The 14,080-nt window shown below is 38.3% G+C and overlaps 1 protein-coding gene across 3 annotated transcripts in view; it reads right to left on the bottom strand.

Moving 5' to 3' along the window:
* Window positions 1-14,080, bottom strand: part of NKAIN3 (sodium/potassium transporting ATPase interacting 3) — a 338,372-nt gene that overhangs the window by 16,462 nt on the left and 307,830 nt on the right. For 2 of the 3 annotated variants that reach the window (XM_030967318.1, XM_030967325.1), the window contains exon 5: window positions 9,634-9,694. In XM_030967318.1, coding sequence (XP_030823178.1) covers window positions 9,634-9,694 — 61 coding nt within the window. Of the gene's footprint in view, window positions 1-9,594; window positions 9,695-14,080 lie in introns of all 3 variants that reach the window. The other variant, XM_030967335.1, reaches the window with a different exon arrangement.

The following is a 14,080-nucleotide window of genomic DNA, read 5'->3' as shown; positions in this document are numbered from 1 at the left end:
CCTAACTTTCTTTCTAACTCCCCAAATTTTCTATGATTTTAAATTTTTTACTATCACTAAAACTGCTAATTCATCTGCAAGTCTGTCGGGTGTGTCAAACAGGTTGAGTTATGCATCATGTCAGGAAAGCTGTGGGTATAGTTGTCTCAATGAACAGCTGTCCTAACTGCTCATTGCTCACTGAATTCCCAGACTCCTTATCAGTATATAATGACAGTTTACAGCCCAGTGTAGAGCCTGAGTAATCCTGTGCCCCCCTCGGCTCAGCACTCCCTTTCATCATGGGGGCACATCATTTGCTCCCGGCTGACGCTTCCCACACCAAGGCAGCAGTTATTTCCAGACAAAGCTCTTAGACATGATTTGCTGACTGGGAAATTACCTCTCAGGCAGCACTAACAAGGAAATGGGTGTTACTTAAGCTCAGACCGCAAAATTAGGATAACCTATCTGCATGACAATTAAGATTTGGGAGAGATGGTGTTTACACAGAAGTGCGGGAGTCTGAAAAGTTTCTTTTTAAGCTCCACAAACTGAAACAGACACAAGGCTGCTGCCATTCGGAAATGAAGAAGTAAGAGGATTGCTACTGGAACTGGAAAATGGATTTGTAAAGAGGTTTCATTTTAATGGAGCAGCTGGATGAAAGGTACAGACAGGAATGGGCACCACTTAGGCCTGTATGTGATGTTGAGTGGAAAGCTCAAGAGAGCAACGCTGGATGCTGGAGTAAGATTGATTTAACAATAGATGCAATTTAAGTGAAAAGGCTAAGGTGCTGGCAACTGGGGGTTGGGATAGCATCCATTTAAAGACAGATTTAATTTCAACAGAAAGGCCAAGGAGGTGGAAGGTGGAGATTAAAACAAAATCAATATTAAGTTAGGTTGGTAGAAACTAGAATCAAATGAGCCAGTTAAAAAAAAAAAGGCATACTGAATATTTGGGAGTAAGGAAGCAATGCATGGATTCTAAGAATTATTCAGGACTTCTCATTAAATGATATAACCCCTAAAATCAGAATTATTATTCCATTTTAATAAGAATACTATTTATTAGAGTAGTAAACAAAAAAATCTTAAGGGAATGTATGATCTCCAGTTTAAAGAAAATTGCATGGTTATAAGTACATTCCTACTTAAAGATAATTCTCTTGTATCACAAAATCACAGACTTCTTGGGGTTGGAAGTGACCTCTGAAGATTGTGAAGTCCAAACTCCCTGCTAAAGCAGGTTCACCTACAGCAGGTTGCTATCGGTGAATAGCTGCAGAAAGAGACTCCACGGCCTCTCTGGGCAGCCTGTTCCAGTGCCCTGCCTCCCTTAAATAAAGGCTTTTTTCCCCCTCATACTCAGATGGAGCTGCCTGTGTTTGAGTTTGTACCCACTACCCCATGTCCTGTTACTGGGGACCACCAACAAGAGTCTGGCCCCATCCTCTTGAGATCTCTCCACCCACCCTTGAGATATCTGTATGCATTGATAAGTTCTCCTCTCATTCATCTCTTCTCCAGACTGAAAAGGCCTGATCACCTCCCTCAACCTGTAGGCAATGTCCTTCCTAATGCAGCCCAGGACACCTTTCGCCTCTTGGCCACCAGGGCACTGCTGGCTCAGGGACAGATGCTGTCCACCAGGACCCCCAGGTCCTTCTCTGCAGAGCTGCTTTCCAGCAGGTCAGCCCTCAGCCTGTGCTGGTGCAAGTGGTTACTCTTCCTCAGGTGCAGGACCTGGCATTTGCCTTTGTTGAATTTGTACACAGTTGCACAAATATGTGTATGTGTATACATATATATATATGAATAAATAAATATATATATAATATTTTATATGTGGTATGGCATATAATATTCATAGAATCCCTGAATCTCAGCATAATTTGGTTTAGAAGAAATCTTTAAAGGCCATGTAGTCCAATCCCCCTGCACTGAGCAGGAACATCTTCATCTAGATCAGGCGGATGGCCTTCAGTTTTGTTTCCAGTGATGAGGTACCTGGAAATTCTCTGCACAACCTCTTCCAGTATTTTACCATCCTCATTGTAAAAAATTATTTCATATATCTAGTCTGAATGTTCTGAATCAATGGTGGAAATGCTTAACATTAATTGTATTTGAAAAACAGAAATTGATCAGGTAATAGCAAACTACTCTCTACCTATCAGTCTAGAAATCAATTCAAAGTTAAGGAGAATCTGTACATATCTGTGTTTGGACCAAAATATGTATATATTCAACTACATATCCATCCATATGGATATACATACCCACCTACACACATATATATATATACATGTACATATTTATCAAAACAGGTAAAATTGTCTCATGATGATATAATATCATTCTGACACATATATCTGTTCAGAAAACTGTGTTAGTACTTTCTAAACATAGTACATAAAATCTATTTTGCTTTCCTTACAGATATTTCTAAATACTTTACCTGTGCTCCTGAAATCTCATTTTAATGACTACATATAATATATGTGTATATCTCTACAGTCAGAATCCAGAACTGCAGATGGAAGCTAGCGATTGCAGCTCTGCACCTTTTGGCAGCTAAAAGCTCATACAATTCATTGGTAAAATAGAGATCTTTAAAAACTATAAAAAATATTAAATTTTACTCTCCTGAACTCTTCCTCAACTTTTTACAAAAAAAAAAAAAAGTTATTGGAGAACTCCATCTTGACCAAAATTACCAAGTATCATTTCAATGTATGAAGCAGAGGAGAATATGCCTCACCCACTGAGCTGTCTGTAGTGCCAGATTCAGCTGGCTCTGGGCACTTGGAATTTCTTTCCTTATAAAAGAACATTTCAAAACTGTACTGTGACTTAATCATGACTGCTGTGACCTGCCAATATTCTAGAGAATATCCAATAATATTATGTTTGCTAAAGTGATTGAGGTGATTCTTTTCTACTGAATTTCAGGAAGAAATTTCTGACTTGTACTTAAGGGAGGAATTGTGGGAGTGCACTGGAGGTACTCTTACTATTTGAGTGATTTATCCCCTTTCTTAATGAAAAATCAATGAGCTGCTGGCTTGCATGCAGGTGTATTGATTATTATCTCCATACCTGTTCAAGCAACCCAACATTAGGAAATTAATTCTTTACTGAAGATAGACCAAAATATTTTGTTGGAGTGGTTTAGAAACTCAAGGGGGATTTCCTCAAGTTATTTGAGTCACACCTTAGAGTAAACTATGTTCCACCAATGAAAAACTGGAATTAGCCTACACTTCATTTAGATGATGCCATTTCCTCATATTTTGTCTGCACTCTCTCTGGACAAGCCTTACATGGTGGATCGCACATGAAACGTGATGCTTTCAAGCAGGTAACTTCTGCTGCTGCTAGAAATATTCCACAGTTAAGACTCCTCTTTCTGTACACTTTGCACCATCTATTATTTAAAGACAATCTCTTAGAACAGTGTTCTGCAACAGTCAATGGAGAATACGACTGGAAATGAAGACCATTTTGTACATTTTGCTAGGGGAATGTAAAAGCAGACAGTTGCATGAGTATTTTTTTTAGATTTGCTTTCCTGTGAGAGATTACTCATCCATGGTTTTTAAGCAGAAAAGAAGAAGGGGGATCATGTCTTTGCTGCAATTTTTTGCCAATAGCCTATTTAGAATCAAGATTTTTTTTTCTAGTATTTGTATTTATATTGTTTAATTGCTTTTATTTTACACCACCTCAATGATTTTACCCTTGGTTGTGCGCCTTATATCTATGCATATGTTGCCATAGGAACTCAAATACATGCTTTCTCAGGCAATGTATGATAACTGAATGTAAAAAAAAGGAAAAAAGAAACAAAAATAAATTGAAATAGTATGAAGAGGTAATTTAAATAGTGTAACATCCCTGCAGTATTTCTTCCTTTATTGAATGCTTCAGAATTCATTGGGTTAGTTTAGTGTGGGAATGAGCATGCATTTTCAGGTAATTCACACACTAAGGCTAATGATGAATAAAGAGAACATCAATAGGACTGTAGGACCAAACAATGTCGTTAAACCATAAAGTCTTGTTAGGACAGAGTTTTATTCTTTATATTTCCACTACAGGAGGAAGTGGAGTCAGGTATAAGTAGGATAGTAAACAGATGAGTCTGCATCGAATCAACAAACTCTAGCTGGACAGACGTCTAGAGTCTACAGAAACTGCAACCTGACATTTGTCTCCATTAAATGTCTGGTGGGGCTGTCCTGGGCCACAGCTGAACTGAGGAAGCCCCCTGGATATGCCTGGTGAGATTTCTGGTCACACCACAACCTCTCCTTCAGTTCAGGGCAGGCATCTGCACAATGATCACAGAGGCTGCTAGCAGGGAATGAGCCATGCTGAAATGTGGGCAGTACCTCAGTGCAAGGAGCAGTGGGAACCACCTGTGGCATTGGCTGGGCTCCCTGGCTTTCCAGATGTCACAGACCACCTTGAGGACAGGCAGTTGAACTACAAAATACATCTGGTTATGAGCCCACTACTGTTCCATGCCTAGCAATATGTATACCTGGCAAAAATACCTGATCGTGTTGTTTTTCCAAAATAGGTGAATCAAAATTCTGGGGTTTTGGGTTTCTTGTCCAGATGAAAAGAAAGATCCAAATGGCTTTAAAGTCTTCAAAAAATTCTGGTAATCACTCCCATTTTCCAGAAACACTAAAGTCAAGAGAATGCTGTTAATGTGGCAGCTTATAGTGCTGTTTCTCTGCCAAGCCGTAAAACTTATTATCATTTTAAACATCTGTGTCAAGCACACTCATCCACTGGTCAGGAACAACACATTTTGTTTCAGGTCATTATGGTTTAAAGGTGACAGTGGTGAGTGCTAAAGCTCAGCAATGACCTGTGCTGCTCTTTGACAAGTTTTGTTAAGTCCTCATTTTCAAGGAGACAATTTAGGACAGTTTTTGACTGGGGATGTTTGATTCTCATATTGCCCAACAGAAGAGTAGTGCAGAATTCTCCTTCCTGGCGGTCCTTGATATTAAACATTTTATGACAAAAACTCTTTTCTCAGAATTTAAATTGATTCAACTGCATGTACAATTGCAATTAATGTAAAGATAGTAGTAGGTTCCCATAAACTCTTTAGTTAAGCAAACTTGGATACTTATAGATAAAGGTAATTAGATATTTTTAATATTAGCCATTGCTAGCTAGTTTTTCATTCACTTTGCAAAAAATAGCATATTTATAGGAAATTTATCATTGCTGGACATATCGTGTGACTATAAATATTAAACTAAATGTGATATAAAATTCTTTTTCTCTTGTTTGATTACTGAGAACAGATGCTCAATGGTGTGTATGAATGCAATGCCATATGTCAGATAAGGCAATGCAGTAGTTTTTCAGAGGAAGTAATAATGTATCGTGCTTTACTTAATATCTTTCTAATGATAGCATATGGAGGTTCATATTGGCACCACAGTATGGGGAAACTTGTAATTTGTAAAAACAAATTCATCTTCTTCTCTGTTCTGAAAGTACAGCTGAGCTGTGAACACAACTAGCATAGAGGACAGACAAAAAAAGAATCCTTTTTATTGTTTATTAATTTTTTTCTTGTGTTTTCATTTAGGGGATAAATCTTCATGGTAAATGGAAGCCCTTTCCTTTATTTTTGCCCATGCACAAAAGAGGTTTAAGTTTCATTGGACTGGCCTTTTGGCATTTCAGCCTCATTTGTACAAAAATGCTGAAATCACAACTGTAGTTTTGTGTCAAACCTTCCCCTCTGACTTCACTGTTATTTCTTTATGCAATTTGTTTACAAATCAGTTTCCACTCCACAAAATCCAGTACAGTACAGAACTATCACTTCTGACACGTGTCAGTGTCACATTTATGAACTAGCATTTAGCAGTAGTAGTGCTAACAGTTTCTCAAAGAAGTCCAGAAACTATTTAGAAGTTTAATCATGATTTTAGCAATGTATTTTGCCTACACTCCAGACTCCACTGAATTAAAAGAGTAACTCTGACAAGGCAGAAATCAGTCTCTGGGTTCATTTTTAGGAGAAAATGATTCACAAACAGGATAGTGACAGGCTTTTATGATTACAGATTTCACACATTCTACTCCTTCAAAAGGGCTTATAGAGATTGATAGATCTACAAAGAGAGAAATGAAAAAATGAAGGGAAGAGATATAAATAGACTTTTTCATTAGGATGAATGATGGAAGGTAATAACCTCACTACCGTAGTATGCCTTTTACATGTCCCTTTTTTTTCATTCCTTTTGACCTGCTACCATCTTCCTTCTAAGTAAAAGTTAACTGCAGTATGAAATGTAGGTAGGGTGAGCAATAGCTGGAAATAAATGTTTCCTCAAGCATTATTACTGTTCAGAAAAGTGTCCATCAGCTGAAATGTCAGGCTCCAAATCCATTTAAGCACTGCTTAGAGGCTAAACAGGCAGCTATTATTAATTTTTAAGTCTTCTTGATGGGTTTTAGACCAAGAACTGGGGTTAACTCAATGCACTAAATATTGCAGAGTATATTTAATTAGGGAGGCTTTGACAGTCAGATGGCTGAGGATTTGTTCTGTGCAAACTACTGCTTAAAATATGATGGAATAGCTGCATCTACCTAAGAGAAAGATCTGCTGCATCATATTTAAATGCATAAAATTTGTCTTAGTTGCAGGTTTTTGGACTTTTTTCCTAATATAAGCAGTCTACTTTCAATATGTTTTGAAGAATCTAGAATAATTTTCTGTTCATTACACAGCAGGTTAGCAATTTGAATTTCTCCAGAATAAGTCCTGTTCTTCTCAGCTAATTATCAACCAAACAACTTTCTTACTATGCCTTAAACAGACATTTCTTTATTCAAAACATATTTGTGAGATTCTTATGAAGAGGTTAACACTTGTCTATAATGTATTTATCTATAAACACAGAGGGCTCTAAAACACAAATGGGCACTAAGACACAAAGTGAGATATTAAAGGACTGCTTATTTGCTTTTTATCCAATTCAGAATCTTAGAAGGCAATAAAAAAGTAGCAAGTGAGAAATTACTTCTTTCCAATGGTTGTAAAATCTCCTAGCTGCATCTATTCCACTTCTTTGCTCCTCTTTTCCTGTCCTTTGTGCACTGCTCTGGCCCCTGCCCCAGGCCATTCTCTGCCAACAAAGAAAACCTATTCACACAAGAGTACAGGAGATCAAATGTAAAGATACAAGTGAAATGGGAAATTTGTCCATTCCTAACAAAGGACATTACACCATATTTTCCAAGACAAGTGAGGTGATTTCCACTTGTAACAATAGAACAAATTGTCATTGACAGTTCTGAAAGACAAGTAGAAATTAAATGGAGACACCTGAGTCAGTTGATGAGAATGGGAATGGGTTAGTTCTACATACTGGCTCACCTTAGCACTTGATGTGTTTTATTGGTTGATAAATATGTTACCTGTTCTCCATTCTCAGTGATTCAAACTTCCAATTCTCAGTGATTTAAATTTCCATCTGTATCATACGGCTCAAAACCCTCAAAAGACAATTAGGTGGGTTCACCATCAGAGGAAAATGAAGCAGCCCCTATCTCTTCTGAACTAGACATGTTTTCAAAGAGAACAGGGCCATTAACTTGGAAAAAACCCTCTCATGAGGCCTCAGTGTGTAAGTCACATATGGTCTGTAGCACATGACTGCAGTTTCCATGAACATGTATTCTTTCCTGGGAGTTTTGTCTTTCACACATGCCTAAAACAGGGTGTGTGAGGGACACTATAAAGGGCTAAGCAAAGCCAACAGTAATATAACATATTTTTGTAAAAAATGGACGAGTCTGTCTTCCCAGGAACTGATCCATCTGTGCTGGCATGTGGGTGTGGATGTGCATGCACAATTATCCTCCAAAGGCACTGCAGTTTGTGTCTTCCTCATCAGCCTGCAGGCCTCCCCTAACACCTGATGTAGCCCCATGCTCCAGGAATTTAGTAACTGTCTCATACAGTTTCCAGCTATCCCTATGAAAGTTGGCTACTGCCCTGACTCATCACAGCCATAGGGACAGGAGCAGTGTCTGGTTTCACCGAGCAGAGGCTGTGTTTATGCATCCCAAACCACACAGCCATTGCGCTGCTGTGCCATCTGCTGATGCCCCGTGTTACCAGCTCCTCCCTAACTGGCAGTTTCCAGCTCTCCTAGGAAGCATTTTCTGGGCCTTTTCTCCTCGAGCCCTACATTTTATTTATGTTTCTTCTCCAAGTGTTCATATTTCTCCTTTACAGCATCCATCTTTATTCAGGCTCCTTTTGTCTTTCCACAGTACAATATGTGCACACCATGTTTATGCCTTACCACTCAATTTTATCTGAGGATCTCTTTGATATATTTTCTTCCTAATAAAAACCTGTAATTTAAAGTGTTAAAATAAATTTGATACTAATGTCTGTTGCATTATGATGGGGAACTGAACATTGTACCATTTGTAGCAATAGAAAAATATTTTGTTTATAGTCCCTCACACTGTTTTCAATGAAACAATCTGCTTTTCCATCACAGACATGAATTACTTGAATTATGTTTTCAATAAGATTTTCCAGGTATTATCAAATACCTTCCTACAAACTAAATTAATTTCTCCTATGATATTCACCCACTAGACCTATTCTGTGAAAAAACAGAACAACTATGTAAAGATTTATGAATAAAAATTTCTAAATAAACATTTAGTTTCATGTTATTTATGCTATAATCATAAAATGCTATTGACATTAGTTTTTTTTTTCCTCTAGAGAGAGCTATTTTACTGTTTACCTCCTCATAAATAAGAAGGAATTTAAATGATCACATGTTGTTCCTTTTTTAATTTGTTCTTGTATTCACTCCTCTGCTCATCCAATATTTTTCCATTCTCTCTACTGCTTTTACCAATGGCCATCCCAGTCATGTGGGTATGGTGACATCCTCAGAGAATTCTCACAAACACTTTTCACACAGCATCCTACCAAAATGTTCAGCATATTCAGATTTTTCCAATACTCTCTTAATGCCTTTTTGAGAAATACTTCCTTAAGGTGTGCACATTTTCAAACTTTTGGAACAACATGAGTATGTGTATAAGGGTTTCATTGACAAAAGCAAGTCAAGAATATGGGGTCAGCATTTTAAATACATGGTCTAGGTGCCTGTAAGCATAGATCAGGTTTACCTAATTATTGATCAGAGTGATACTGCACACTGTAAATGGCTTGGTTTGTCCTCTCCGTTAATTTTACTGCTGATAAAGATGTCATTTGGAAAAACAGATTAAGAGGGTTCAGGAGCTTTGATTCACATATAAATGTACATCCATAAAGGCATACATATCTATATGTATGCAACATGGATCACATAATTTTCATCTCTGTGACTGGCTCATGTAAGATGTTCACAAATCTCTATGAAGGAGTTCAGAAATTGCAATCCCACCTTGATAAGTTGTTAGTACCTAAATAAGCATGTTTTTAAGCATAATTGGTTGTGTACATGAATGCCAGATTCTGCCATTTTTCAAACTTTGCTCTTTGCCTTGGTAGTTTAATGCAAGACTGTTTCAGCTCAGATACCTTGGCTCCAGGGATGGTGAGGTGTGTATCAGTACTTACAGCTGTCCTCCTCCTCCATGAAAATACTGATCACGTAACAGGCATACACAAATCCAATCAGCTGTGTGAAAAAAGAGGAAAAGCCATCATTAGAACACATTGAACACTTATGAAGCTGTTACTACAATGATAAATACAGGTATCACAGCTAAATTTTAAAAAGATATTTACCTCTATTTCCTGAATTTACAGATTTCAGTGCAAAGGGTCACAAACAGCGAAATTGTTTTCCTCTCTTTTGCTCATATTGAATAACTTATATTTTATATATAAATATGCATTTTATAGTTCAAAATATTTTCCTAGTCTCACTGGGATCAGTATCGATGAATACTACTATTGAGTAATATTGGTGGAAAACATCTATACCCTGATGGTCAGCTGTTATTTAGTTCCGTTTGTTCTTCAATACCTCTGTTCTCACATGGCTTTTCCCACATGAACGTCAGCCTCTATGCACCTCATATGCTTACTAAAAGGCCAAAATATTTATTGACTGCTACTGAATTAAGTCATAGTAACACTTCTATGGAATCCACAAGGGATGTCTTTTGGTACTACATAAAGTGTCCCAGTGAAGAACTGTTAGGCAAAAATTTTAAATTGATAGGTCAATTGTCATTGACATCAGGAAACACCTTATTTGATGTAATTCATGTTAACTATGCAGGAAATGAACAACAACATTTCCCCAAAGAACAACAACAGTCAAACCATGCCATTATTTTAATAGCAGCACCCATGACAGCATCCTCCTTAACAGACATCTGTGTTACTTGTGCCACCAAGAGGAAGGGATTGAGATCTTTAGGATCAAGAAATAGAAACTCACTCTCTCCTTATCCATATAGACAAAATGTTTTCTTAGGATCATGACCAAAGACGAAGAAAATCCCGCTGGGCAAGAAAATCTATAAAACTGCACAACCAGACATGTCCAATCTTGAGAAGATATTGTTTGTGCAGCTGGGCACAATTCATGCCATCTGAAAGCCTTGAAAAGACTCTTCATGAGAGATTTCAAAAATAACCCAGAGATTAGTTTTAAGAACACTCCTTTTTCTCTGGTCCATTCAAAAAATCTAATTAAAATAGTTATTCTAAGGATGTCACGGATCAACCATCTGAGAAAGAGGCAATTTAATAGTATCTAGACAGGTATAAGCTCCTTCAGAAGCAGAAAAATCATTCCAACCTGCTTTCTGGTTGGGCTGCACGAGGAGCTTTACAAGCAGCTCCAAAAACCTCTCTGCAGACAAAAAGCTTGTCCACACAAGGGAATTCAGGGAAGTTAAGATGAATTAACTAAAGCTGTGAAATCAATGCACATAAGATAAAGTACATTAAATCCCTGTGTGGCCTTTCCCATTCAGAAATAAAGTGGCCCTAGTTCACTGCAGTTTAATCCATCTCCAAGGGATTAATCTTCCCATGGAGAATTAAGCTACAGTATGCTGAAGCTGAGCTACTCATGAATGAGGGCTGTCAAAGCGCTGTGGCACAGTCCTGTCACAGCTTCCTCTCCAGGGCATTCACCTCACTGCTGTTTTCACAAAGTGACTTCAATCCAACTTTTCTCTAATTCTGAGCAGATACAGTATCAGCAGCTTTCCTGACTGCTTTTTGGTGTCCAGTTTGCTGCATGGTATTGCCACAGTCTCTCTGGTGAGCAGCACTTTGTTGCACTGATGCTCTGAGCCAGCTAAACACAATCCAGCTCTGGAGGAGGCTGGGATGGATCCATGCCGGAGCTGCCCATCCCCAAGTGCCTGGTGCTGTGGGGGCTGCAGCAGGATGGAACCCACAGACACTGCAGGGCTCACTTTACCTGCTGAGAGTTGTTGGGTGGTTAGGAGCAGTCCAGCTTCTGCTGTTAATGACAATGGGATCTTATGGATCAGCTGCCAGCCCATCCGGGGCCAGCAGTGGCTTACAGACTCCTTGACAGATTAAGCACATTTTTTCCTTAAACTTCACGTTTAGACCACCTTTCAGGCATGATAACTAAAACAATACAAAGTCGACAAAGAGATCAAAAGACAAATCATACCTGAGATGCAGTGTTTGTGCCACCTGAAGGTTACATATAATTTAAAACAATATTGCATTAGGACCATGGAAAAATGAGAACACAGGTGATTTTTCATAACAGGATGTCACCTGTTTATTTACGATGTTTCCTGATCACCATTTGTGTTGTGCAATTTGACTGCATAAGTCACTTGGATTTGTTTCTTTTTCTTAAACACGACTAAAATATTTTGAAGATTAAAACTGCTGAACAAATAATGAACATGATAGGAATGAATTGTGGTACAGGCTGTGGGTTAAGTTTTTCTGAAGGAAGATCAAATATTAGAATTAGAATATTAGAATTTACTCTTTTGCCATCAGGTATTTATTTTTTCTTATTAGTACTATTTTGTATTAAATTAACTTTATTTTTATAAACGCATTTCCTTCTTTATATGTACATGTAGGCTCTATATCCATGCATATTATATAAAACATATCTCTGTAAGTGCTTCCAGCAGATTTCTCATATGTCTAAGATGTTGGACAAGTGGATAAAGCACAGCAAGGCTTCCACTCTAACAAATAATAAATGACCTGACACAGAGAAAGCAATAGGAAAAAGTGCTCAAAAAAGTCTTCCAAAAAATGTGGGTCATGACAAGCCTGAGTTCTAGCAGTCCTAAGAGTTTATATCCTGCTCTTTTAGTAGACCTTCTCCGTATTCTTTTCCCACTCTCTTCAATGTTTGAAACACACTGGCTAATCTGTGACCTTCTTGCAAAATCAGCAGCCTTTCTCTACTTCTCAGAAATATATTTCTTTGTATTCCTCAGCATTAGAAATCACTGCTAGCTGTTGTGTTTATGATGTATATTTGTTTAAAACACACCATTTCCCCCATCTGTTTAGTTATTAATACCAGGAGAAATAAAAAATCGTGTATATGTGCTCTCTTTCAATTTTGTGGTCTTTTCAATAGGAAGAAAAAGATGAGGTGATTAACCATAGCCCTCCATAATCCAACAATATCTTTCTGTAGTTAAAAGCCAGAATACATTTTGCTGAAAGAAAAAACAACAAGGAGAAAAAAGAGCCCTTTAGCATCAATTGTCAGGTATTACCGCTCGAGGGGTCAGCAATGCTTGGCTTCTAACTAACAGACAAGTAGTTTTAGTTGGGTGACTGATATCTACAGAACCACCAACAAGAAGTGATAAAGTGGGAATATACCCTTTGACAGAGGAGACTTGTTTCCACATCCTTAAACAGAGTTACAGCTGCCACTATGTGAATATTTTTGTAAATGAATCAATTAAAGCCGCTTATTTTGCGTCATTGATGGGCATGTTAATAAAATATTTATTCCAACAAATTGCTTTTGGTATCTTGATTTACACAGCTGCTGTTTAATTAACAGTGTTATGCTCATGTGAACCCATCTAGCCACCAGGCTAATTGCCAATCTTGGTACTGGAAGTGTTGGCTATTAGCCTGGCACCAAGTGATAGACTTAAATGTGTGTTCCCTGATAACCAAAGCAATTATGATGCTCATGAGCTGGAGGATTCTTATTTTGATCATCTTGAGTTGCAGTAATCATCCAAAGGGACTGATGAAGGAGTTGGAACAGGATGTCCAAAGCACCTGATCACTAGCACCTGAAAGCATAAATAGGAGCCTCTGGCTTGATCCAGAGAGAAAGACAGTCAGGAGCCTTATCTTTGCAACACTGAGTTCAAGGCATGGAAACCTTCTGGGATCCCTGCACTGTACAAGACTCCTTGTCTTACCTGGAGAGCCCAGGCTGTTAAGCGTCTCAGAAGACACCTGTCCATGCTATTCTGCAGAAAATCAGGTGGGAAATTGTGGGTAGAGGCTGCTGTCCCCAGCCTTCCTCCATCTACACAGTGGTTAGGGCACACACCTTTCTCTAGACAGAATAAGCAATGCATAAAATATTTCAGGGAATCAAGAAGGTTTTGTTTGGAGGGACTTTAAACCTCTTCTGGTTCAACCTCCCTGCTGTGGGCAGGAACATCTTTCACTAGGCCAGGTTTCTCAAATTTCATCTAGCCTGTCCTTGAACACTTTCAGCTATGGGGCACCCACAGTTGGTCTTGGCAACCTGTTCAAGTGCCTCACCACCCTCATTGTAAATAATGTCTTCCTTATGTTCGATCTAGATCTATGCTCTTTCAATTTACAACTCTTACCCTTTGCCCTCTCCCCACGGACCATGGTAAAACGCCCCCTTTATAAACGGAAAGGCTAAAATAAAGTTTAAATAGCTCCAAGTCTCTCAGCCCTCCAAATATTCTCATGGCCCTCCAAGTGGAGTATCATGAAAGCAGAGTAGAGGGGTAGAATCACTTCCCTTGACCTGCTGTCTACACTTTTTGTGATGCATCCAAGGGTATAATTGGCTTTCTGG

The sequence above is a fragment of the Camarhynchus parvulus genome, chromosome 2 (assembly GCF_901933205.1).
Source record: "Camarhynchus parvulus chromosome 2, STF_HiC, whole genome shotgun sequence".
Lineage (NCBI taxonomy): Eukaryota > Metazoa > Chordata > Aves > Passeriformes > Thraupidae > Camarhynchus > Camarhynchus parvulus.
This window is presented reverse-complemented; position numbering and strand designations above follow the sequence as displayed.